At 38.7% G+C, this 27,756-nt stretch overlaps 1 protein-coding gene across 8 annotated transcripts in view; it reads right to left on the bottom strand.

Moving 5' to 3' along the window:
• PTPN13 (protein tyrosine phosphatase non-receptor type 13) overlaps window positions 1-27,756 on the bottom strand; it is a 131,847-nt gene that overhangs the window by 68,130 nt on the left and 35,961 nt on the right. For 7 of the 8 annotated variants that reach the window (XM_074904942.1, XM_074904945.1, XM_074904943.1 and 4 more), the window contains 5 exons: window positions 26,735-26,904; window positions 20,685-20,750; window positions 18,066-18,251; window positions 15,282-15,375; window positions 753-1,316 (listed from right to left, as the gene is read on the bottom strand). In XM_074904942.1, coding sequence (XP_074761043.1) covers window positions 753-1,316; window positions 15,282-15,375; window positions 18,066-18,251; window positions 20,685-20,750; window positions 26,735-26,904 — 1,080 coding nt within the window. The remainder of the gene's footprint in view (window positions 1-752; window positions 1,317-15,281; window positions 15,376-18,065; window positions 18,252-20,684; window positions 20,751-26,734; window positions 26,905-27,756) is intronic. The other variant, XM_074904948.1, reaches the window with a different exon arrangement.

The raw sequence follows: 27,756 nt of genomic DNA, 5'->3' as shown, positions 1-27,756 counted from the left end.
GCATCTATCTTGACAGATGGAAGCCAAGGCACTGAACATCTGAAGAAGTGAAGAAAGCTTATGGAATAGATAAATGAATATTATGTGGGACCTGGGCATAACGTAAATGGTATGGAATAAGGGGTGGAGACTGTATTGGGTCTGGCTGAACTGGAATCGGTTTTCCCCTATAGCAGCCCTCACGGTGCTGTGGTTTATGCTGGGAGCTGCAGGGTCTTGATAGCACCCTGGTGTTGTGGCTGCTGCTGAGCAGTGCTTACACAGCACCAAGGCTCTTTCTGATATTTTCCCCAGTGGGACGGGGTGGGCAAGATCTTGGGAGGGGACACAGCCAGGACAGCTGACCCAAACCGACCAAAGGGATATTCCATACCATATGACGTCTGCTCAGTATAAAGCTGGGAGAAAGGAGGAAGGGGGTGGGGTCACCCTTGGTCCTCCGAGGCAACTACTACGCGTATTGGAGCCCTGCTTCCTGAGAAGGCCCGACATCGCCTCTTCATGGGAAGTAGAGAATAAATCTGTTTGCTTTTGCTTCCGCGCGCGGACTTTTGCTTTGCTTTGCTTATATTAAAACTGCTTTTGTTTCACCCACAAGGGTTAGTTTATCTTCTTTCCCCTCTTTACCCTGTTGAGAAAACAAAGGGAAGGGGGGGGGGAAGTGATAGAGCGACTTGGTGGATACCTGGCATTTAGCCAGAGTCAAACCATCACAGACTAGAATACTCAGAAAGTGAAAAAGCTTCACTAACCTTCTACATTCATTGCTTCCCTCAGAAGCTGCAGCTTCTTCTGTCTCTCTCTTATCCTGTCAAAGGCACTTGATATTGCTGCAGAAGTTGACATCTCGGGCACATGGCGTGTTTGGTCCAGCTTTTGTGGTCCAAAAACATCCAGTGCTATACTCCCATCAGAATATCTTGCTTCCTTGTTTCTCATAGTAGTAGAAGTCCGTACTGAAAATGCTTCACACTGATGGTTGTGCCCATGAGAGCCTCCAGCATGGTCCCTCTCAGCTGCCCTGTCAGTTGCGCAAAGCAAATCTGTGGAGGAAGCCCATACTTTCCGCTTGGGAGTGACATCCATATGAAGGTGACCTTTTTTCCCAAACTCACTGGTTTTACATCTATGAGGACAGAAAACATCTTCCTGTCCCGAGCTGTAATCTGCAGAAATGCCTTGGAAAAACTCCTCCTCGCCTTGTGTTCCTCTAATGGACAGAAATCCCATAGATTTGCTAAGTCCTTTGTTAAGCATGGTCTGCTGAGAGAAGTGAGCTTTGTGTCCATCAGGTGCATCGACCACCAATGTTTTTCCTGGAATAAGGAGACATTTCATGTATGTAATTTTGTACAATACACAAGAGTGCAACACAAGTTACTTACTGTTAACGTGTATACTGAACACACATTTTGGCCTTGATTTTGCCATGCAAAACATTGAGATGGCTACTAAAGGGCTGCCTCAGTCACAAAGCCAGAACTCCAACTACTTCATAACTGACAGGCATTTTATTTATTTCTGAAGTGCTCACTAAGTAGTTATGGCCTACTATAATTCAGCATTACCAGTAAAAAAACCCCACTGAACATATTTTTCTTTCACATATGTGCTGAAAATCTTCTCATTAGTTTTATTTTTAAAATAGTCTGGACTATCACCAAAAGTACTATTTAATGATCAGTCTGAAATCAGACATTCCTCTCAACCCTCACAGCCAAGGACACCACCTACAGTTTTTTTATGACAAGTCCAGGTTTGTTCTACAGATTTACAGATGCCCTGCAGTAACATCAGTAGTAAGAGAAGAATGACTGTGTAGTTAGGAATTTTAAAACTCCTGGATCTTCCTTTAATGACTATTTTTGGTGATGACAGTCTCTCCAGATAAAGAATACTCTAAAACAAAAACAACAAAGCTTCTAAGATCGAAGTGATTCTATAAGCCTGTAGACTTCACGTTTTGTTAATAAATGGATCAACTAATACTGATGAACACTCTCGCTTCTCCCTCTCCCTTACTGTGAAATTACTTGTCAGAGGTGGAATAATGTCAATGAAATATTTGCTCTCTGAAGAACATCATATCATGGTCAGTGAGACATTCTGATATTTGTGTCTCTAGCATAAAATTTTCTCAAAGTATTAGCCAGATTTTACAAAACTAATTACAAACAATCGGTAAGGACAATCAAATTTTTTAACATTAACAGATGACAAATTTGTCTTTCATGTTCTTAAGATCAAAGTATTATAACCATTATAAGAGTACCATCCCAGAGAAAATCTAGTATCCAAGACTACCCAACTGCTACTTACTTCCTGTTAACAAACTAGAATTTTTAGTTCTTCTGAATTGTTAAAGTTGTGAAAATCTGAAGTCTATTGTAGATATCACACGGGCAGTAATCTACTCATAACTCCAACTGACCAAGTACATTGCAAATATTGTTATGAAGTCAACCTTTCCAATCTGCAGCATACACACTGCATTAATATGACAATCTTGACCTCATCACGATCAGGACACTGCTAATGAGAAAATCCAAGTAAAAGTATTCCGTGCTGGGTTGCCTAAGCAATGCCTGCTCATGGAGGTGGAGTCAGTATGGCATGTGATGCTTTTCTTAGAGCTGGCTCACTCTCGATTGTGATATTACCATGTACATCTTTTAAGAAGCAGCAGCCTTGAAGGCATCCTCACAAAAGTAAGCAGTCATGAGCTCAAACTGCATTTAATCTACTGCTCTCAAAGATGGCTCTGTGGTGCTGCCTGATGCTCTTCCAAAGAAGATTGAAAACAACTGCCCCACTTGCACAATAGGCTCCTGCTGATCTTTGTCTGGAATCTGTTATCCTTTCCAATTGGGTTTCACAGAATGCTTTAAGGACACTCATAATTGTACTCAGAAACTCTTTAAAAGCTTATGGCTTTACACCTTTCAAGTCTAATATTCTACTTGGAGAGGGGTTGTTAGTTTTCAGTTTCTATTTCTACAATATTAAACTAACAACAGGTGTTTAAAAAAACCAGCAAGACTAAAGCCAAACGCGACCAAGATGCTCCTTGCTTCTTACCAACACACAAATACGTGATGGTAAAATGTTAGGGTTCAGATTGTCTAAAAAGTGTCTTGTAAGAAATTACATGGTTCTCACATGTTCCAGCCCAGAGAATAAAACAAAAACCTTTGGCAATGAGAATGAACTAATCTTCTGAAAGGATCTGATGCCTCACTTCATATTTTACAAATATAGCATTAATCCTAAACTCAAGTAAACATAATTATGTTTGTGGTCAGGTAAATCTTAGGTTATTATCTTATTCTCAGACTATATATCCCTCATAAGGCTAGTGAATTACACATAATATTCACAAACACACACAAAAGCCTTTTAAAAATAGCCTTTCAGTGTGAAGTTCCCACTATCTAAAGCAGCAGGATGATATCCATTCTGCAAACACGTACTTCCCATTCATGTACATTCACATAAAGGACAGAAAGTACTAAACAGGATTTTAACTCAGTTGTTTGTGAGAGAGATAGAAACCAAAATACTGCAGTATTTGAGATGGTCATCAAAAAAGCAAAACAAAAGAAGCTCTAAGAACCCTCCCCAATAATGATAGTTCCAAGATCATTTTAGACAGAAAAACCCAAACCAACCTCCTCTTCAACACTGAAAGGATTTACAAGCACAAGAACTTATGGAACAAAACAATGTCAAACAAAGCAGAAAAAAGCCAAAAGAAACAGACAGCTGCAACTCCAATATATTATGAAGGCTGTAAATTCAAGATTACTTGGTACATCATCAGTCATGACTCAGAAGAACATTCCTGGTTCAAAAGATTATTTAGGTCTCTGCACATTGAAGTGTTATCTTATTCCAGGATAACATCCAGTGAAAAGAGCCACAATGCACTATAAGTACCAGTGGGTGTCCCTGCCATAGCACACCCAGAGAGATTATCTGTTCTATGCTGGGGAGAACTGTGGTGAAAGAGCCCATCTAGCAGAGAAAAAGAGAACTAGAGCAGAAGGAGAACCCTTCTCACCCAAGCTGTAGTTTCCATGGATTTGTAGCATTAAGACTAGATGTAACAGATCCTGCTTCCAGTCTTTCAGCAGAGGCTCTGAAGACACAAGCTCCTTGCCACGGCACGCAAGAGATGCTTTCTATTCCCCAAGTCATCCACCCACCTGGGGCTTCCTCATGAGGAAAAGTGATTGCCATGAATGCTATCTCATCAGCAGTGACTGGGAAAGCACTCATTGCTGCAGCTTTGCCACTCCTCCCACTGATTGTGTGATGAGACAGGAGATGAGCTGTCCCATCAGGAAGCAGTGCAAGAGGCATTCCACTTCCACACTGCTCTTCCACTCTGCTGAGTGGAGGTGTCTACAGGTCCAACTCACATCCACGTTGACTTATGTAGCCAACATGAGTGTTTAACATAGTACCAAAAGGAATCTGAAGCTGGCCTTAGTATTGAGCTTTGAGACTGTAAATTTCTCTTTGACATCTTTCATCTTTCCTTTATTACTCTCCCCATGCCCAGTTCTGCTTTTCACCAGTCTTAGCACTTCTTCCCTTTTGCAAAACCCATTCCTCTCTACATAACATTATTTCAACAAGCTGTCCCCAAACTGGCTCACAGTGTCGATATGAGGTTTTTTAAGAATCACCCTCAGAGAAAGGTAAAGAAGAGACTAGGGGGTGTCACCGAAAAGTGGGATAAAGAACTTATCGACACCAATTCGATGTAGATAAGCAGACACTTCTTTATTATCGGCCAGGTGCATGGGTGAGTTCTCTCACCAACAACGCACACCATACTCAAAAATCACACTGATTATATAGGGTACAATGATACATATTAATTAAGTGCTTATATAGAAACGTAATAACTCCCGTAAATCATTTTCATATCCCCACCTACTTCTGATTTTGTGCATAAGAGTCAAAATGAGTCTGGGGTGTAATGTGAGTTGGTGGTCACGATCTCCCCCTGCCAGAGTTGCCTTTTACCTAGTTTCACTGTTTCTTGGCAGAGAATTGCAAGTTGTTACAGTTCATTCTCCCCAGTTCTCATTAATTCTAAATTCTGACATCTTTAGACATTCCTAACAATGTATTCTAGGTAACAAACTACTCTTTGTTTACACATTTCTATAGTAACTTCAAAGAGAATCATCTTTAATCACATAACTAATTATCTAACCAGTACCTAGGTGTACCTAGTATATGATTACTGACCAATTCTTCCGCCCTGGTATGGAGCTGTACGGGGTTCATAGCAGCACTGCTTGCTATGTAATGTGCAAATGCAAGATAAATGTAAACATTTGACTCTACTATTTCTATGGAAAGATTATGACTCCTTAAAACATTTAATTATTCTTGATTCATACATATATCTATTAAAAATAATCAATTTAAATCAACTCAATTTAATAATAAATCAATAAATCATTAACAGGGGCAAGGGGTGCACAGCCTGCTCAAGTTGGGCATCCTGAGAAGGCAAACCGAAACAAAGCAGCAAGACAGAACGTTCAGATGCACACTGTATACCAGTGAAATGCTGGGGTTTCAACCCCAAGCCCCAAATGAAGGTTGGCATATGGGTGATTCCCACAGCCCTTCACAAAGGGGGGGTGAGTTTGCCTTCAGGCTTCCCTCCACCAGGGTGCGGCTGGCCTTGAAGGGAGAGCCATTGGGTAAAGGAGCCCCAGGTGTCCTGCATTAAGTAAACAAAGGTCAGGTGTCCCACTGAGGGATAAAAGCTGGGACCACTTGCAGGAAGGGGCAGTGTCTGTCTGAGGTGGATGCATTGTGCAGAGTTCCCTGTTGGGGAAGGACCTCCTGACTCCCTGGAACTGGGCTCCAGTCAGGTCTGGCTCTTGTAAATGTGGGCTATGTAGAGATTCATTATGTGGCTTCCTTGGTCTTATGTATTTGGCTTGTTGACTTGGTTGTGTCCCATCCCTTCTATGAGAGACTGCATGTCACCATTTATTCCACCCATTGTTAAAGTCAGTGGGATTGATGTCGATTATATATAATCTGACTTGTTTGTATCCCCAGCACTCACCCATGTACTGACCCTTTTGTATCAAATACAATTTGGTTATTGGTTCATCTTTATGCTGGCTGTGTCCTTTATGCTAGGCCTGATAACTGGCAAAACAACCAGCCAAGAATGTGTGCTGCTCTTGGCACCAGAGAGTCAACAATCAAGGACAAGATTTCTTAGCACAGAAGTAGCTCAAATGCAGATATGTGGGGAAAAAAAATTGGATTAGGCAGCAAGCAATCAGTCTAGACCAATTCTTCTATTTTTAATAATTTACATGTCCTCATCCCCTTTAAGTACTGTTATAGACTTTATAAGTCACAAAATCAACTGTTAAGGTGTGGCCTATCCAAAGTATCTTGGTTCCACTAAAGACATTAAGTATTTGAGACCACACAGAGCTACTCCACACTTCAGTTACCCAAGAGTATCACAGCACAGAGAAGTGCTTCCCTACTTGTCAGTGATGGTGACAGGACAAGCTGTTAGCAACTAAGATACTACAGCATGTAGCCTCAAAAGGCATGCTTTCCCCTTCCCCAGTTACTTCTCTGCTGAACTAAATTTTTCTTCATGCTCATCTGAATAGTATCTGGGTTCTCAATTTCATGTATCGCCCTTGGGTATTTATCTTCTACTTGATGTTACATTAGTGCAATTATTTATAATTACTGTAAATAATTAAAATACAATTATAGTAATTGCACAATTCCAAAGTATAATATATAGTGAGGGAATATATACAATAAAAATAGCAATTAATCACCAAGAGTTCACAATGAAATTCCCTTGTGGTGCTAAAACAAAAATCTAGTTTTCCACACACCTTCAACTGGCAGATGCTACATCTGCTAAATGACCATGGATCTGCTGCCTTCCGCCTTTGGTTTCTTCAGCTATGAATCCTCTTTGACACCAGTGTCATTCACAAGCCATGTCTTACTCACACTGCCATTAATCTTGTTGATTTTCCTCTGAGCAAGAGAGTTGTTATCTGGTCCTAACTAAATTCAGTCTGTCTGGAATTACTTGTGTACCAGCTTGATTATACAGGCAATTAATCAAATACTATGTAAGTGCAAATACGGTCAGTGCTATCACATACTGATAGTTTTTACTGAATAAACTCATCTCAAGATTTTTCAAAGTCTGATTGCCCCTTCTTTTGTTTGCACAAAACAGAACACCTTTTCAGCTCTATTTTAGGAAAGCTTATGGATATATACATACACACACATTGGGGGTTGGGGGGGAGAGACAGAGGCTGCAGGGGACAGAAATTGCTTGCATGTGTATGAAAGAACACCATCATTGCCAGACTGGAAGGTCTGAAGGAAATTATTATACAGGAGTTTAAAAAACATCTCCCACACCATCCTTGTGGAAAAAACAGAATGACAGAAAAATCCTTATCCCAAGACAATGCGGTTAGTTTCTCCAATATGAGTGGGTAGCTGGTTGGGGGAGTTGAGTTTGCAATCCCTTTGGGGCATGCTAAGAGCCAAACAGAAGACAACAGAGCCAGATGTGGCCTGTGGGTTGACTGCTAGGAATGGCACCTCTTCCTTTCTTTTACTTTTTTAAATTGTTGGGAAAATCCAAGCTTCAGACAGAAGCACTCCTAGAAAACGCATTCTTTCTGAATGAAGAAATAAGCCGGACACAAGGACTGTTGAAAGCACTGTAAGTAAATGGCCAAGTCATAAATCCTGTAGAACAATTTGTATTCTGCTTTGGACTGACACGCTCCTCTGTCAAAAAAACCAAATAGGTCCAGAAACCAGGCATCTTCACAACAGTGGTAGTGAACCTTGCCAAGTAGCACTTCATAAATGAAGTATTTTACCTCTTCCCTTCCTCAGCACCTCTGCAGAAGGGGACTGCACCACTGCCCTTTACCACTTAGGTCTATGGGCCAAGTTTTTTGGGGTACATTTCTCAACCAAGCAGGCAAAAGGGCCACCCAGTTATTCCCTGCCTGGATTTCTACGTATCCCTGGAGAAGTACAGTGATACAGCTGTTTTTCTGCACAGACAGCATTTGACATGGTTTCCTTACTGATCTTTGTGTCCATTCTTGTTTTGTCTTGCAGAGTTTGTGCTCAGCACCACTGTGACAGCACCTCCAATACTGCGAGGCTGCAAGTTCAGTAAAGCAGTAGCAACTATACTTAAATGTACTGCTAGATGCAAATAGAAACACTTACTGGAAGTAAATAGGTATGGTTTCTGGAGTGTGAAAGAATATTTAAAAAAAAAAAAAATCATCTGACTTCCATTTGGTTTTGCTGAATTCTGGAAGTTATTCTCCACCTACTCAGTTCTTTTTTTCTAGTACTGAGGAGACAGGGGAAAGACAAAAAATTGTATTTCCAGATGAGAGATTTTAAGTCAGTGGAATTAAGTTTGTGCTGTATTTTTTGTGAAATTACATCTGTGTGCTTGGATTTAGCAAGAAAATGAGTAAGCTGTTTCAGTTCACATGTGGAGGTCATCACTATAAACCATTTCTTTATAGATTAAAAGCTGCATTTTCACCCAGATCAAGAACTAAAACAATCCACAATCTATTTCTCCCTGGATCAGAAGCAAAAGGGTACTTTTTCTTTTGTCTGAGAGTTTTTGCTGGGCAGCTACATTAGTAATTGATATTTGGGGAATGCTAACTAAAGATTAGAATTTCTTGTCAAAATAAAAAGCAACTTCAACTAGTCTTAGAATCTTTTATTCTGTTTACAACACCTACCATTTCTGCTGCACCTGACAGAACTGCAGTCTAATTAAAGAGGGATTTTATCAACATCCAAAATTTTGATCAGTATTTCCAAGTATTTCCTGTTATGTACAATTAAGATGAACCATAATGATCTTTTAAATTAATTTCAAGCCTGTATTCATGTGGCATAAATTCTTTTGGCAGATGAAGGTTGGAATTTTGCAGGATACAACTGTAGTATTGTAACATACAAGGTTAACTCGTGACAGTCTACCACATTGCACAAGTTCAGTTAAAAATCAGAGACCCTCATGATAGGAAAGCAAAGTCAAGCCACCTGTTAGCTAAATCTCTTTAAAAGGTGAAATATCTCTGCAAAGGTCTGTCTTTGGTGTTCACAGATCAACATAAGTTGGAACTTTGTAAATAAACCCACAAAGTGCAGGATTTCAATTACTAGAGGGCTGGGAAGTAGCCTGCCAGCCACGTACAAATTACGTAGATTTCAACTGGGCTTTAAACAGACTACACATCCTCCTGAAGAATGAGTGTCATAGTTTGTAGCGAAGAGTAACACAGTGAATTAATTCTTGCTTTATGTTTGGAAGAGTTCGACAGTTACTTACTCTTTTGTCACACCAAAGGAATTTTATCAAGCAACTTCCACAAATAATTCTTGAAGTAAAGACTCTTAAGGTCTAAAGTGTTTTGAGTATGAAACTTAACACTCATTGTTCAGATGACTCACACCAGATTTTACCACTTCCATTTCTGCTGGCTAAGTCAGTTCCTAAATACTATGTTCTGAGTACAACTTGACTGAAAGCAAACATTCTGTAATATTAATTTAGAATAAGTTACTTCTGCAGTCAACCGTGCCATAAAGCTTATTCACCAAGATGGCCACAGAGAGAGCGAAGTAATGAAAGTGACAAAAATTAAGTTTAATTGGGGAGAATACTAACATGAAGCTATTTATTAATTTAATAATGATCTTCAAGACAAAGATGGAAATGAAGAGCTGAAAATATCCAAAATATGGATGAATTAAATAGCAAAATATGCTATTTAAACATGTGAAGTTGAAAAGTATTTCAAACCATTTCTTCTAAGCCAACAATAAAGCCCTGACAATTATAAATTTGGATGACCATGGTATGGAAAACTGATCTTAACATTAATGACTTCTGAAGACTTAAAGCAAAAATCTTAGTATTTTTGAAAGATTGCACATATATAAGGTATTAGTTGGCTGCTCTCCAACTAGGAGTACATCTCTCTTGCTGAACCATCTCTGTATTCATGAACTTAGCATGATTTATTAGCTATCTTAAGTTAGACACTCATAGTAACATTCTGAGTTCATAATAGATGCCTTAGCTCTCTGCTGTTTTTTTCTCAATATGACAGCTACTCCTTCATTGAAAATTCTCTTTTAAGATTTACAAAATTTCTCAACAGAACTTCACCTCAGTGAGTATCAGACAAGTCTTCCATCCTCTCCAGGAAAGACTTCTGCTCACCGTATTTACCTCTTTAAATATGCTGGTAAAATGACTGGTAAATTAGACCTGTCCTTATGTGTGCCCTGTGCCGCAACCATCCCCTGATCTACAACTGCTATTTTTTCACCACTTAGATGGTGACTTTCAAACTGGCACTCAAGATAATGTAGGCAGTAAGTCTCATGAATAGTTATTTTACTGTGTTGAATGTCTTTTGTTTCTGTGTGTACCACATACCAACTGGGCCCAAAATGTCTTCTTGGAGGAAGCTAAACCCAAACATTTACATAAGAGATGACTGACATAACTTCTAACTTATTACAAAGACAGTTTGTTCAGAATCATAATGCTTCCTACCTTTCTAAGTGTTTGCCATTTTTCAACTGGAATAAGAGGCGTATATTTCAATTACACAAAGTGGCAGAATAGTTCAGTGTCAACAGAAGAAAAAAGGACTCTACACTTTTCTGAGTTGTTTTTCTGTTTCTTTTTACCATTACTATTTTTCTTAAACCTTCCTCTGGCCTTCTACTTGTGGCTCTTCAATCTATGAGATTATCATCAGTATAATTAGTACTACATTCCATAGCTCACTTTTCCAGAAATCTAAAAAGCCATGCCCCCAGGGCAGCTGATCTGTGTTCTTATCGACAGAATTTGCACAAGTAAACCAGCATACCATTATAGAAAAACAAGTAACTAAGCATTAGATTGCCCTGAATCAAATGTGAGATCTCTCTCATTAATATCACATACCCATTTCACTGAGTCCTCACTAACTTTCACAGACATAACTCAGTATACATGCCAAGTGGAACTGAAAACAGCTAGAGCCGGTTTGGTTATGCGGGGTTTTTTGTTTTGTGCTGGTTTGTAATTTACTGATACTCTAAATTCCCTGAGGTCGCAGTGAAGTGGAGATCAAGGAACGTATCTAAGATCAAAATACAGAGTAGTAAGATGGTGCTATTAAGACATACCAGGAAATGGAACTGACAGCAGAAGTAGAATTGGGAAAGGTTTTGGGGAAGCTAAGAGGGCTGTAAACCCTCTAGGGAAAAGGAGAAAAAATAATGAGAGTTCTACAGGTAATTAATGTGATACAGAGAAACTGAAACAGGTTGAGTGGAAGCAGGAATCACAGAATTGTTTAAGTTGGAAAAGACCTTTAAGATTGAGTCCAACCATTAACCTTGACACTGCCAAGCCCACCACTAAACCATGTCCTCAAGCACCACATCCACAGGTCTTCTAAATACCCCCAGGGATGGTGACCCAACCACTTCCCTGGGCAGCCTGTTCCAATGCTTGACAAACCTTTTGGTGAAGAAATTTTTCCTAATATCTAATCTAAACCTCCTCTGGTGCAGCCTGAGGCCATTCCCTCTTGTCCCGTCACTTGTTACTCGGGAGACCGATACCCACCTCTCTGCACCCTCCTTTCAGGTACTTGTAGAGTGTGATAAGGTTTCCCCTCTGTGTCCTTTTCCCCAGACTAAAACAACCCCAGTCCCCTCAGCTGCTACCCACAGGACTTGTTCTCTAGACCCTTCACCAGCTTTGTTGCTCTTCTCTGGACACATTCCAGCACCTCTTGTGGTGAGGGGCCCAAAACTGAATCCAGCATTCGAGTTGCAGCCTCACTAGTGCTGAGTACAGGGGGACAAGCCCTTCCCTAGTCCTGCTGGCCCCACTATTTTGGATATAAGAGACAAGAACCGGCAGAACATAAAAAAATAAAATCATTGACTTCAATTTATGTTCTTTTCTGAAAATAAAGACTAAAATAACAGAAAACATGAAAAAGATTTACTTTAGGGATAGGAGGAAGAAAGAAGCATAACACCAAAATATCATAAAACCCACACAGTAACTGAAATAATTTTTGCTGGTTGACAGTTAATCCTGACAAAAATCAAGGATTTAAGAGGATCTCACTAATAATTTGTACCTTCAAGACAAGACTTGGAGTGATGCAGACAAAAGAACGTTTGCACTGGAACAGTGATGCACAAACATTCATTCCCTGTGGTGCCACACATTGTCTGTAACACTACACATGCATGCGCTTTCAATCAACTTCAGAGAAATAAGGGCTAGAGGATGAGAACTATTCAGCCAACTTCATAGTCTGAGCAGTATCAAGTTCGCTTATTTCACAAATATTATTTGAGTTAAGATGATGTTGAATTAGATGTCTTCAGACAATGTGATATTCCTTAAAAAGAGTAACCTTTCAAAAAGTGACTTTGACTGAGGTAATTTAAAACTCTGTGTTGAATTTACCGGTCAATAGTAGCTGAGACAAGTGGACTCCTCAGTCTCGGAGGACCCTTAACTCTGGCTGTTCCTCCCCGACCCAGTGATTTCACAAGCCCAGACACTGCAGGGAACCAGTTCTGCTTGGCACCCTGGAAATCCTAGGCAGAGCCAGAAGGTAAGGGAGCACACAGCAGCAAGACAAACATTCAGCTCCACAGCCCTTCAGAGATTCACACACTGCATCCTAACTGAACTTTCTGGTAATTAAAATAAAAAGCATCACTCTCAACCATCTCAGAAGCAGTCATACATACTAAGCAATTCAAAAAAAAGCAAGAATAAGCAGAATATTCTATCCATGACATTTTTTTTCAAGCCAGAGGATACAGTAGAAACACAGCAATTAGATCATCTAATGTCATCTAAGTTAAAGACATAGTCCTCAGAGATTTTCAGACACTACAGGGATGTTATTCAGCCTAGTACTGAGCCAGAAAGACACGGAGATACTGGCTGGAGCTATCACATCAGTTTCCAAAATTTGGAAGAACTGAAAACAAAAGCTTTTTTGTTGTTATGCTTAAGACTTTGAGGACAAACATTACTTCAGGGCAGGGGGGGAAGAAAATCTGCTAAAAAGCTTAAACAAAGTTGTGGGTAGGAAAATAAATGAACAACCCCCCCCCCTCAAACCACACAAACATTTTTAGAAAGCGAAGGATTTTCTAAGAAAATGCAAAGCAAAAGACTATTCAGTTGTATTAGTGAAAAAAAAAACCCTAGAAACAGCAAAGAAAAAAAATAATCAGGGTTGCTAATGCAGTGAGAACAGAGTTTAAAGACAACCTTGTATGTTTCCAAAACTTAAACATTCTGAGCGTTATCAAAACATACAGTTTATGATGAACATGGAATAAAAAGCAGAACAGATGATGGAAACAGGGTATGGCAATGACAAAGCTCGATGTACTAGTCAAATGGTAGTGTGCTCATATAAAGTTCTAAAGAGAAAAAAAAAATAAAAAATCAACAAACCAAACATGAGGAATATGGATTAGGTTAGTACTGGGCAACAGAACAAAGTGCAAAGGAACTGTGAATATGACAACATTGGAAATTGGGAAGAATGGGTTTTAAGAAAAAACTAACAATTTAACAATCAGAACAGTAAGGTTCTGAAGCAACTCTTCTAAAATTGGTGGGAACCAGGAAAAGAAAGAGCTTAAGAAATTCAGAAGAGAAAGGCATTACATTGTTTACAAATCCAGTCAACTAAATTGATCTAGTCCCAAACCCTGTATTCCTACAGATCCTCCTATCGCTACAGAAATATTATGGAAAAGAAGAAGAAGAAAAAAAACCCAGTAAGAAAACAAAGCCCCTGAGAAAGCAGTCAGAACAGTGCATTTGTGCCAGAAAACAAAGAGACAGCTTGTACCAGAAGCTGTTCCTAAACACAGTGCCATATTGGAAGCGTTGGCAATCACTGATATAAGGATTTTATATCTAAAAGCAGCCTAACCGAGGACTCACCTCAAAAGAATCAATAAAGGAAGACCACCAATGCCTTCCAGACTCGTGTCTAACTTTTGCAGTTTCTATTGCCACTGACAACTCCATGGATTATTTTGGTTACTGCAATTCACTGCACTGTTGCTTGACAAAACTGAAAAACAGAGGAGCACCTCAAGTACATCAGCAACATAACTTTGTTCCAAGTTTACTGGTGGTAAATAGGTAGAGAGATAACGTGAGGCAGATGTGTTGCTAACACTATGGTGTTGAGTATTTGTGGGTGATGCATTCTGGGAACCGAGATACTCCATTTACAGATGAACATTTAAGGCAGGAATGGTCTCACCTGATTATCACCACATCTCACTGCCTGCATCACAGTGACTTAGAGAGGTCCAAGCTAATGCCTTATAAAATGCTCCTACCCAGCCACACAATTCTTCCAGAAAAATGTGAGACTTTTGGAAAAATACATCCTCTTGTCTGAGAAGCCTATCACAAAGCTGATACTGCCACTTAAACAAAGACATCTAATGAAGTCATGGCCAGCATCAGTTGTCAATCTACATCACTTCATCCCTTTTGCTCCAGTGTCAACAGCAACGGTCTGCCTCTGAAAGTCTGCCTCCTTCCTGCTCCCCAGTTTCCTCTTTCCTTACTTCCCTGAAATACAACACTACCTGGCCTCCAAGTCCACCTCACACTGTCAAAACACAGCAGAACTTTGATAGAATGTAATACCTCTCTTCAGAAAGAAAGGGGAGGCAGAAGAAAGCTTTGTGTGCAGGGAAAAGAGTCCAGGGCTGCCTGGGAAGAAGAGAAAGAGGCTGTGTGCAACTAGAGCTACAAAGAGAAAGCAGAGTCCACAGGAAAGAGGGAACTAAGAAAAGCTGCTTCCACAGGTCTAGCTGACCTAGCTTCAGCTGAAGATTCCCCTTCTCCAGAAACAAAAACTTTTGCCTGAGAACCTTTAAAACATGTTCCTACCATCAGAGTTGAACTGGAAAAAACATGCGTTTTCTTGAAACTTTTATTCTCATGTCACCATCACTAACACTTCACTAGACACTGAACCATCAGTTATGGGAATGTCAACAAGCTCTCCACTATTCGATTTCTTTGCCTGCAAAATCTACCCAAACTTGGGTCTTCCACAGAGCCAGATTTATTACCATAACCCTTACTGCAATGAAGCACTTACCTGTGGGAAGTCCTTTCCCCCTCAGCCTCTCCCGAATAGCCTGGCTCCTGTCTGGCTGCAGTTTTCTATCTCCATTGCAAGAAAGTTGATCCACCTGCAAAACAGGCAGTAATGCAAAGTCAAATATTGAAACAGTGCACATTAGTATGAAACAAGTGTCCGTTATGTAAATGAACAACATAAGTCAGTGCCAAACAGTTAAGTTCAAAATGTTTTCATAAAAACAGGTTCATTAATGAGAACATCTCCTAGAATTATCCGTATCCAAATAATCTGTGCATTATATTTACTATACATTTGCCTTACTTTCCCCCCACAAGTAGATTAAGTTCACAAGTTTGTAACTTAAACACATTCCACCCTTTCAGCAAACTGAAGAGACAGCACCACTCAAAAACCACGTTCCATAGTTGTGCAACATGACTGGAACTTGTGATTGGCCTGATGAGTTTTCTGTGTAACAGGAAGAACTGTCTCGTACCACATAGTTTTTGGCTGATCCCTCACACAACTTACTACACATGTAAAATCTCATGCATTTGTGAGAAGTCTCTTCTTTAGCCCCTCAGGCACATTCCTTTTGTGTGTCAGGCTTAAGTACTCCCATTAACTTTCAACTTTTTTTCTTTTTAATCACTACCTCCCTAAAAAAATTATTTCACATGTACAATCATTCAGAGACCATCTTATTTGCTGCAACAAATAATCTTTAGTGAGATCTTTTGATATGGTGGGAATTGGCATAACTTGGACAGTGGCTTACTTGGGAGGCGGGAAGGAGAAATAGAGCAGCCTTCTATCCATCACAGTTACAATGAAACTCAATTAACACTAAACAAATTGAACCAAGTCTTGTGCTGTATTGCCCTTTACAAAGCATGTTAACATGGAAAGTGAAAACATTCAAACAGGACCTCTGGTCTGTGCATCACAGACCACCAAATGACCAGTTATAGAGTTAAGACATCTCTAGCCTTTGATAAGGCCAATCAAGACTGGAGGCAGGTTGTAGTATGGTACTGAAAAAAACCAATTTTATATGCTTTTCTTATTAACATAAAAATTCCAGCACACATATGGAGAACTAACCATTAAAAACAGCAGGGATGCTTAGCTAAGGTGCATGAAAACACAGCAACACAGCTATGTTGCTGTTCTGTCAATACTCAGGTCCGTTCTGTCATTTTGTTCTCATTTTCTTGCAAAGCCAATGCAGTGCCATGTTATGGATTAGGTTAAACAGGTTACTGGCAGAGGAAATCTAGAACAGCAAAACTTCAGCCCTGGGTAACTGTCAGTAGTCCCACTCCTTCATTATCAACATGGTATAGGAAACAGGAACACACTTGCTGGGTTCAGCTCTCCACCGGATTTCGGTACCTGCTTTGGGACTACTACTGCTGTCTTTGGCAGGCTGGTCTAGATTAGTCTGTCACATTAACCTCAGACTGCCTCTGAAAGCCTGCTGACAAGAAATTTGCTAAGCAGAAAGAGCCATTAAAAACTTGGGAGACTAATGATTCAGTCTCCACAGTGGCTGTTTCTATAGCTCGTGGCCCGATTGAAGGTTTGGATCTTTATTTTAATAGCTTCACTGATTAAGGCCTTGTAGGCCTTTATTTCATTGAATCACAGACTAGCTCCACTTGGCAACTACACAAGACTTCAGACATTACAGCGAGGAGCACCAGACTGACAGACATAACCTCACAGACTAGACAATGCTTTGTGGAGTTCAGGCTCAGCACTATTTCTGGAGGCCTGTCAGAGTCAGTTGCTGCCAAAGATTAGACAAATGCAGGGGCCTCTCACCTCGAGCAAGCGTTTCCAAATTAGATTTATGAAGAAACTATGTAACAATTAGATCATAATTTTTTTAAAAAACAGGAAGCATCATCAAGCCAAACATTTTTCATGTAATTACAGTGCTGTCTCTTCAGACACCAATTTTTACATTGGCATAACCCCTATGCGATTAAAAAAAAAAATATTATCAATGATACAAAACTGGATAAAATTCAGGACCATCGTGGGATATTATTCCAGCAATAATAAACTGCTTGGCATTTGTTATAATTATAAACAGAACACAGGGAAAGCAAATATTGGTCAGAAAACAACCTAACAATATTGACAATTTATGGTGTTCCTTTCTACTTGGGAGCCTTGAAATGATTTAACTATTCTGAAGTTATGTTGTAATGGTTTAGGTGAAGGCAGAAGTTGCCTGTCAGGAATAGTAACTTTGCAAGATGAGTTCATGTGGTTTCTTTCTCTTCTGAAAACAGTCTAACACATTTGTCATCATTAGACAATAACATCCTCCACAATTATCATATCCAAGAGCTGAGCAGAAGCGCAAGACAATTGGCACACTGCCTGAAAAGTCCCTCTTCCTGTCAATAAGTAACTCTCCAAAAGTCAAACATAGCTTTAAACAAAAAAATTCACAGCAATCCTTTTTGAAGCATTTCAAGTAGCAACAAGCCTAAGGCTAGCCCCAGAGTTCATCTTTTTTGTTCTCCTGTTTTTCCCTGCTTTTCTTTCAATGAAGACAAACAGTTCACAAAATTATCTTCCAAAACAGCAGTTGTGAATGCATATCCCAGGAGGAACTGTTAAGTTTACAAACTGTTAAAAGGGAGAGAAGCAATTCTCTCCTTTCAACAAGTCACCCTTATCAAAATTGCAACACAGTAAACAAGAGGAAGAATGAATGCAGAGTGATTCTGAATTAGCATCCTTGCTCTCTTCCTGCTCATCTCTATTATTCCTCAGACTTACCCCAGACAGGCTTCCCAGAACCAATCTGACCAACTGTTTCACGTATGAAAATGAAGGAGCACAGTTACTGTTCCTTATGTGGGCACTGCAAGCATCCAGAACAGTACGTACAGATACACGGGCATAAATGACATCTTCACACATGCCGAGGAGTATGCTGTTGAGATGATCTCCAAGTTTGATAGGCTAGTGACAAACAAAACCAGGAGGAATAAAAGTCAGTTTTAATAGTGACTTGTGGTACACACAGAAACAAAAAACATTCAACACAGTAAAATAACTATTCATGAGACTTACTGCCTACATTATCTGAGTGCCAGTTTGAAAGTCACCATCTAGGTGGTGAAAAAATAGCAGTTGTAGATCAGGGGACAGGCATTTAGCATCTAGATTTAATTCCTACTCTACAACAATCTGGTACAAACAAGCTGCCTGATCCATAAGGTAAGGAGACCAACACTTTCCCTTCTCAAGGGCTTAATGACTAGTGAAAAGTTTCAGAGGAAGTTTTCTTTGCTGTTTTCGAACATTCTGCCAGTCACAAGTATAAAATTCAATCCTCATTACAATCATTTTGTATCCCTCTGTCTGCTATGCTCATTTTCTACAGTCCCTCACCTCAGCAATATTTTGCAGCAGCTGTGTCAGCATTTCCAAAGTCCAATGACATCAAACAATATCAACAAAAAAGTAAGGAATAAAAAAGCAAAGTCACTGGTTAAGGAAGCAGAGCTTCACCGTTGTAAAAAAACACCCACATGGTTAAAAACAATCTAGATTTAATCCTCCTCTATCCACTCAGTTAATCCAACACACTGTATGTGGACTACCACTCCTCAGGGTATGCAATAGTCAGTGATAACACTTGTTCTCAGATGCTGCAGGCACTTGGGACTTGAGCTTTCTGATCTGCAACTCTCTCAAAGTGGGTAGTTACCACAAAGTACAAGCACGTTTTTGTGTCACAGAGCACTTCAAACCATTCTGATCTTCCCTGTATTAGTACTCTTAAATTATACCATTAAAAGAAAAAATTATTCTGGACCACTCTGTTTTAATTAACGTAGGCTTTTCTCATCTATCTGTTTAGCATTTTTAACTAATTGTAAAAATCACTCCTGTTTTCAACCACACTCCCAGCAGAGAAGCAGTTCATTAACCAATGTAGGCAGGCAAACATGGAAAGAAAAAAAAAAAAAGTTGGAAAATCTGCACATGCAAATTTTAAAAGTAATGCCACACACAGGTTGTCCTTTTGACTCCACCAGTTTCACAGGGCAGAGGCATTGCATGAGAACATCCCAAAGGTAAATTCTAGACTTCTGTTCCCCCCCTTTCTTTCCAGGCATATCTCACCACACTGTCTTTGCAAAAATATTGTTCTATCAAAAGGTAGAGCACTCCTTCACACTGCGTTACTGTGAAACTGCTGCTACAATCTAATACCAAAAGAAGAAACAAAGAAAAAGGGGACTAAAATTCATGCCTACTTTCTGCTCAGCACCTACCTCTGCCTACTTTAAGTCACTCTCTCACTACTGCTGAATACTTGTCCTTTCATCTCCTATAAGACAGGAGAGCAAAGAAAGGGGATAGCTGTCTAAGAAAATGCTGGGGCTTTTAGGACAGGCACAGTAGGCGTTACAAATAAGTATCACTAAAACAGTCATAGCTTCAAATTTTCAGACTTGCATTCAGGCAGCTACTTGCAAATCGGTACAACTGAGAACTCAGCTACCATTCCTGTTAAAGAAAATATTAGAAACTAAACACAAATTGTCAAATAGCCTTTCAAAATTTCCTTCCTTACCCTTACACATGACACCAACTAGTAGGACTGAACCCAAATATGAAACAGAAACATCTTATCTCCTTGAGCTGCATAATGCTCTGCGAAATCCCACAACTACAAGTCAATCACTAAATGCTTTTTCAGATGCATTTCCTCTTATTTTGGCTCTTTTGAATACTGAGTTCTAAAGTCTAACTGGAGGTGGGGAAGGAGCTGATGAATCACATCATCTTCTATCAGTTTTGGAAAGACAGTCTGGGAGTTCTGCTGTGTGTGTGAAATAACCCCATTGAGCAATAACACTCAGCTCTAAGCAGTCTGCAACTGTGTCTGCATTGACTGACAAGTCAATTGGTCCAAACAATTCATACCATTTCTTGGCCATTGTGTAACGTAAGTATCTGTATGTGCCAAGTCCAGACTCAGAGAAGTTGTGGCAGCACTGAGAACGAGTTGCTTTATTATGAGTAAAGCAAGGATGTTATTTAAATATTTGTTTTTATATAAGCCTAAACCAAACCAAGTCATTTTCTCCTTTGTCAGCAGCTTTAACTATTGTCTTTCAGCCTGTCACACTACAGGATAGACTCGCTCAGATGTATCTTCATGGAAACTAACAAAAATGTAGTATCAGCACCTACTTTCTGCAAGACAACACCACTGCCACCACCCTCACACACTCCACAGGAAAAAGCTCCAAGAACAAGAAAGAAATCCTATTCTTCAGTGCCTCATTATGACGCCCTGCCATGTTAACTCAAACGCAGATTCTGTCAAACCATCATGTCTGAATTTGCAATGTTAAACAAAAACAAATCTAAACTTACCTGACTCTGAGGAACTTCATGGTCAGCTCCCCAAAAGAGTGCCATACCAAGAGAATAAATATGAACCTGTCATAAGACAGAAGACATTCATCAACTCATTGAACAGGACAGGAAATGCAAAGCAGAACTTTAAAGTAGAGCAACTACACATCATTTTGCCTATACATATTCCTGGTATTTAAGCTCAGTTGTCTCTCAAATTGTTCTCCTTTGTCATGAGGGTCAGAGAAGCAAATCCTACTGCTGTGAATCATACTACATCTAACTAGTGCCTCTGTCTTCTCTTGTTCAATTTTAAGCTTTCATCTCACATTGAAGCCAGAAGCACATGTAATATGGGATCAGCCTGGTGTGGGGTTCAGACTGCATGATGTCCCACGATCCTTAAAACTTCAGTCTGAAGGCAAGGCAGATCTTAGCAGGACTCAAACAGTGGGCTACTACTGTCAAGAGATCCCCAAGATTGGTATTAAAGGAAAAAAAGGAATGAATGTAAGTATCAATGTCTAAAGCCTTAATCTACTATTAATATTTGATACAAACACATCAATCATTACACATACAATTAATGATTAACACAAAAATTAATGAAATTAATATTTATTTAACATATTAAGCCCATCAGGACAGGGAATAAAACCTTTAAATACTGCAGAATTAAGAACACAAACCCATTATTTCCCTGTAGGTGACTGTAAACAAAACAGGTGAGTGAAGAAAAAAAGAGAAGCTTTTCTGGACTGTGTAACTCAGAGTAGCGATGGCTCTTTCTTCCAAGTTATTAGTAATATTTGTGCTACTTAAAGCATCAAGTTTATTAAATAATTGTGCAGGCAATGAACAACAATTACAGGGACAGCAATAAATTAAAAGCAATTTGCTTAAGTCAGCCTCTTCGCTAACGACAAGCAAAACATCTTTCTTACATCCTAGGTATATATATTGACAAGATCTGTCCCTACTCAGGTATTTCATATACAGATTTTTAAAACTTCAGTGTAAGTTGAGTGTACAAAGGTAATGAATGGACCTAACAGAACCGATAAAATGTTAAAAATAAATTTTCTTCTTCCCATAGTAAATACATAGCGTTGTTAAAAATTACACATCTAGAACTAGCTTAAGGTTGTACAAGAGAATTCATCTCTGTACTAAGGAAACAGCCTACTTATGACAACAGAGTATATTCTCAAAGACTCAGAAAAGGATGACAGATAAATGTTTTACTTTTCACTTCAGATTGCTTGAAAGACATTTACACCATTACCGCACTGTGCCAGGAATTAACCCCAAAACACAAGTATGATGTATTTTTAGACTTCTATTGTAAAACAGAAAAAAGCTTCCTTTTTAAGTATTCAGAAGAGCAACACGCAACTTTGTGACAGGGTAAGGAAGTAATAACTACACTTAAAAGCAACACGTTTTTAAAATTGTTCTTGTAAATTCAATGTGTTTTATTCATATAAAATTGGAATTTAACAAAGAAAGCTGCAAAAGAAGCCAACTATATCACAAGCAAATGGCAAGACCAGACCCAAGAACTCACCTTTCTCACTCTACCTAGAAGACAAATATGAGGAAAAAAACCCACCTCTATCAGGAAGAGGATAGGACAGAAGTCACAAATTAAGTACTGAGGGTTCTGTTAATACTACTGCACCATTCAACCAGAAACATTATCTTTCAAATATTAAGAAAATTGTTCTGCATCTGGTTTATTACCCTTACAACTGAAATACTAAACAGTCTTCCTTACGTATCTAGATATACGACAGCTATGCAAAAAAAAGGTGAATATATACTCTCATGGTAATAATATATGCAAAGAAAACCTTTTCAGAAAAAATCAACCACACAAAAAAACCCCAAAAATTCAAACAAAAAAAGCTCCCAACTTCTTCCATCCCCCCAAAATGCAAGAATAGCACTTAAAAAGTCTGCTATCAAAATTGTTAATTCTAATCACAGAAGTGGGTCAAGGTCCTAACTAAGTCTGTCAGTGTTCAAGAAGCATTTGGACAATGCTCTTAAGATACATGATATTTGGACTGGAAGATCTACAAGGTCTTTTCCAACCTTGATGATTCTGTGATTAATTTTTAGGTTGCCATCTGTGGAATCTGGAGTTGGACTCAACAATTCTTGCAAGTGCCTTCCAACTCGGGATATTCTATCATTCTATGCTTCTAAGCTTCAACATAATGGAAGATATTTCCAAAATGGAGAAGTGCATCATCCTCAACAAAGATATTATTGTACAACCATGCAGTGAGACCTCTAGGCTAAAACATGCTACCCTACTAACCTATCTGAAAAGAGCTTTCTAAATAAAAGCAAAGTGAACCAGTTTGTGATGAGTTACTCCATCAATGGTATTTCAAGCCCTGTATTAACTTAAGGAGATTTTTCCAATTTTCCAAGTAAGGCCTTTCAAAGTTACTTGCAAGCCACTACTACATAGAAAACAAAAATGTATGCACTACGTATCAGTTAAACTGATCTTTGGATTTTAATGTAATGCCTGCACACATATCATGCAACTCTCTCCTACTTCATATTCCTTAACATCAAAAAACAGATAAAATATTCATACTGATGCTTGACCAGCATTAGAAATTCGTAAGAGGAACTGTCAGACTGCTTACTATAGTTTTGACAGCCTTAGGTTGTGTCACATAGTCAGGAAGGGGAAGGAAAAAAAAAAAAAAAAAAAAAGATAAATCCCACAAGGGCCTGTTTACAAGATCATCACTTCTTGAGGTTTATGCAGCATTTCAGCATGAAAATGACACAAAACCCATCTATTGAAAAACTGTGTTGTAAAAACCCAAGAATTTGGCTAATTTCAAATGATCAGTAACTCATGTTTTTGTACAGTACTACCCAATAAGCATTCATATTTAAAATATCCTTCTCTTTCTCTCCAGATGAAATAACCTTTGATTTAGAAACACGACATGCCTCTCAAAAATGAAAGCATTTACTCAAAAATTCTAGTTCATTTTTGTATTATACTTCTAATATTTTCCACATTTTATAAATCAACATCAAATTCATTGCCCAAATTAATCTTTCATTATAATTTTGAACAGTTTGCTTACTCTATTTCCAATAAGCTTGCAGTTACCTCAGACTTATTTTGTATTCAAATTGACTGGGTATCTTAGAATCAAATGACTATTCACTGACTGACTACCACTTTTTCTAATTTTTTTTTTTTAATACATTGCTACTTTGTGTTATCAAGTAAAGTCATAACTCAAAACATGAATGCAACCCTGTCACTGTGTTACAAGGCCTTAAGAAACAAGATGTCTTTCTGCCTTCAGCAGCTTTCAGACACGGTCTGATTTCAGAACAACCAAAAAGGAAAACACTGAAGAAGACTTCCCATAAATAAATTCAGTGAAGTACAGCAAGTTGTGACAGAAAAACAAACAAAAAGCTTAAATATGTTGTTACCAGTCAGCATGTGCAAAGTAAGATCTAAGAAACATGAAGTCAGCATATCAAGACAAATAACCAGTGTACCATTCAAGACATAGTTTAATAGAAATGGAAAGTGAAACAGTAAAAAAAAGAAGGATGCACATACAAGCTATTTGTCAGCCCTACTAACTTCAACTAATAAAGCCATAAGAGGACAAAAATTTTTGTAGAAAGCTATGTTTCAGGTAGTTTTCTCTTTCCACATAAGCAAGTAAGCAAATAAACGCAAGAGGACTGACATGTTTGGAGCATTTCACACAAATGTACTATACTGTGTAGTTCCCAATCAGGGGATTATAGACCAGTATTAAAGATACTCTGGTCTTTTCTTTTCCCTGATGCATTATCAAAGATTATTTTAACATGTATTGGTATTGGCATCACGACAAGTATATTTCTAAGAATTCAACTCTAGGGTCTTGCATGAGCAAATACAGGATGGGGAACTCACAAATCCTGTCTTCAGATTATGACTGTCCTTCACTGCACCCAGACATGAATATCACACTGGGAGAACAGCTGCATGATTTATCCACAAGGCTTTAAACTGAGAACAAGAATGGTAGCAGTGTTTTCTTCAAATGTTTTTGTACCATCCCAGGCTATCAGCACAGTTAATTTTTCCTCTCCAGCGTGTGCAAAACACATGCAGAAATCAAGTGGAGTTCAAACACAAAACTAGTTAATTCATCTGAAACCCGAAGACTGAAGCTTCAACCTAATGCTAAAGCTGAATACCACAAGCAAAAGGGTTTTATTTAGTTTATACATGACTATATGAGTAATTTGCTTACATAAAGCCAAAGCTTGTGTATGTCCACATCCAACTGTTTCCCAATGAAAACAGCAACACAGTTGCTGTGTCTTAGAGTCTCAATTTTGTCATATCCTTCCGAAAAGCAAAGTTATACTGATATCATGAAATAAATCCACACAGTCATAATCAGAGAGGATTAATCAGTGCTACATGTATGCAGAATGCCAGTATTTGCTCATCGCCGATTGATATGCTCTGTGCTGGAGTTTACAGGCCACAGTGGTCCCTCTGAGTACTTCCTTCCTAAAGATTAAGAAACATCATAGCACAGCTTCCAATAGTAACAGTTCTCTATTTCAAAATGAAAAAAGTAACACACTGAATGAACACTGGTACAGAACAAACAGCTCTGATGAAAGTCACAAACATGTCATTTCAAAACTTTTCTCTGGCATTTTTAAAGGCCTGTTTTGTATATTAATTTCAGAGTTGGCATTACTGTCTTCAACAGTGTTGTCTCTCTTGAAAGGAGATAAACAATTCCAACAGTATGACTACACAGCTTGGCAGCTGCATCCTACATAACTGATCCAAAATTTGCATTGATGTCAGTGTTATTTTTACTTCTCTATTAAAAATTTCAACCTAGGTTGCTAATTACTTATAGTTTTGTCATAGATAAAATTATATACATATTTTATTACACCATTAATTTTGACTATACTGCAGGGCAAGAAGGATGTCTAAAGAGTTTGCAAGTAACTGAGGAAAAAGTGATTTTTGGTAAGTATTCAGTGATACAGATCTAAATAAAACTGACTATATACAAGGTTTAGAAGGAAAAAAAACCACTGCAAACAAAATACTCACCACAAAAAACATGTTTTAATAATTCTTGTGCACACAACAGCAATTAATGCCAACACTGGTTTCCTCTAGATTAAGAGCATGCTGCTGTTCTTCCTGAAGGAATACTGCCAAATGTCATAATTGTTCCCTGATTATAACACTGGCTTCCTTCTCTAAGGATTACCAATCCAGAGAAACCAAAGAGATGGAAATAAAGCTCAGTTTCCTTCTTACTCCCACCTCTAAATATCTTTGACTAGGCCAAGCGAATGGTTTACTGGGAAAAGTGTTACCATTTGCAACACATTATGGTTAAGAAAACATTTGAGAAGGTAGTAATTTTGACTGTGCATATCAATGACCTGGAGGAGATCACATATAACAAACCTCACCTGACAGAACATCTACCTTTAGGGAAGAGTTAAAAAAGGAAGGTGGAAAGGAACAACTCTGCACACAACTGAGGCATACTTATGGTAATTAAACCAAACTTTTTCTGAGATGAGTGTAGAACATCCCATTTTTTTGAAGCCCTGGACTGCTTGAGTAATGCCTTTGCTCACCTCTCAGAGGCATTTTGCCAGCAAAATGTAAAGAAATTAAAATTGTTGATGTCACTGAAATCTTTTAGAAAAAGGCAAAATGTTGCTTACTACCAGTTTGATGGTCTTTTATTCTGTGCAACCATTGTCCAAGTATGGCTGTCAGCAGCACACACGACAGGGACCAGCACACAGACACTTCTTTCTAAGTGCCTACAATCATATTCACTATTCCACTTCTACAGACAAAAACAAAGGAGGAGGATCTCTCCCCGCTCTCACAAAATAAATCAACAATTACGCACAGCAATCAAGAACCACACGGAGACAAAAAGGACAGTTTCAAGCAATTTTGTGAAGGGATCAACAGCAAAAGACAACAGCCGTCTGCCAAGGAAGAGCTACATTACCTTTTCAACATCTGACAAAGACGATAGAGAGTGGTTCTGCAGAACCTCAGGTGCTGTGAATGCTCGCAGATCTTGCTGGGAGACATTTTCATCAGTAAATGATACACTGCCAGATGGAAGCAACAGGAGAGACCACGGAGAAATGATGAAACCCAGAGCAGTAGGATCAGCTGTATTTGAAAGGAAAAAAACCCAGTCAAGTTAAAGCAACATTGTTTGATGCCTTTGCTTGATGTTATTTTATTTGCTCAAAGACATGTTTAATATCCTACATATTATTAATGGAATAGATTCATGCTTCCTTTTCCACTTGCAGTGCTTCATAACCACAACCACCTCAATTTTAATCACACTAAGTAGTAACATGCATCTTTTTTGACTATTCTTTGCTATTATTCATACCAGCAAGGTCAAGAAGAGTCTGCTAAAATACTGACAAGCTGTCCTGTCCTCAAGTTATTTCATTTATGTTACAATTGACATATAAAATGATCACATTTTGTAGTGTACATGTCATTAATTCCTAAAATAAGAATGGAGTTAACCACTATACTAATATAGCACTGCTGCAGTGACAATGATCTGAAGAGAGAAGACAAAGGTAGTAGAGAGGAAATACACCTCATTAGAGTAGCTTACAGAACCAGACAAAAAGGAAAAGTTTTGGGGCACAGAAGTCTTTTTTAGCCTAAAAAAAAATTAATTCAAAAGTAAAGAAGGAAATAATAATTCTAGGCAGTAGTGGAAGTGAGTAAATAAACCTGAAACCTTAGTAAGATTGCCCATTCAAACCCTGTGAACAATACTTGAAAATAGCAAAACAAGCACTGAAATAAGAGAACCAAGAGCAACAAAGAAAACCTTCTATAACATGACTATGCAATTTGCCAGCTAGGTTTTTGATGTCTGATAATACTGCTGTCAAACTTCTGGTCACAAACCTACTGAAAGAAAAAAAAAAAAAAAAAAAAAAAAAAAAGCAGGGGGGTGTGTGGGAGACAGGACACAGCAAGAAACAGGCC

Source organism: Athene noctua, chromosome 4 (genome assembly GCF_965140245.1).
Source record: "Athene noctua chromosome 4, bAthNoc1.hap1.1, whole genome shotgun sequence".
Lineage (NCBI taxonomy): Eukaryota > Metazoa > Chordata > Aves > Strigiformes > Strigidae > Athene > Athene noctua.
This window is presented reverse-complemented; position numbering and strand designations above follow the sequence as displayed.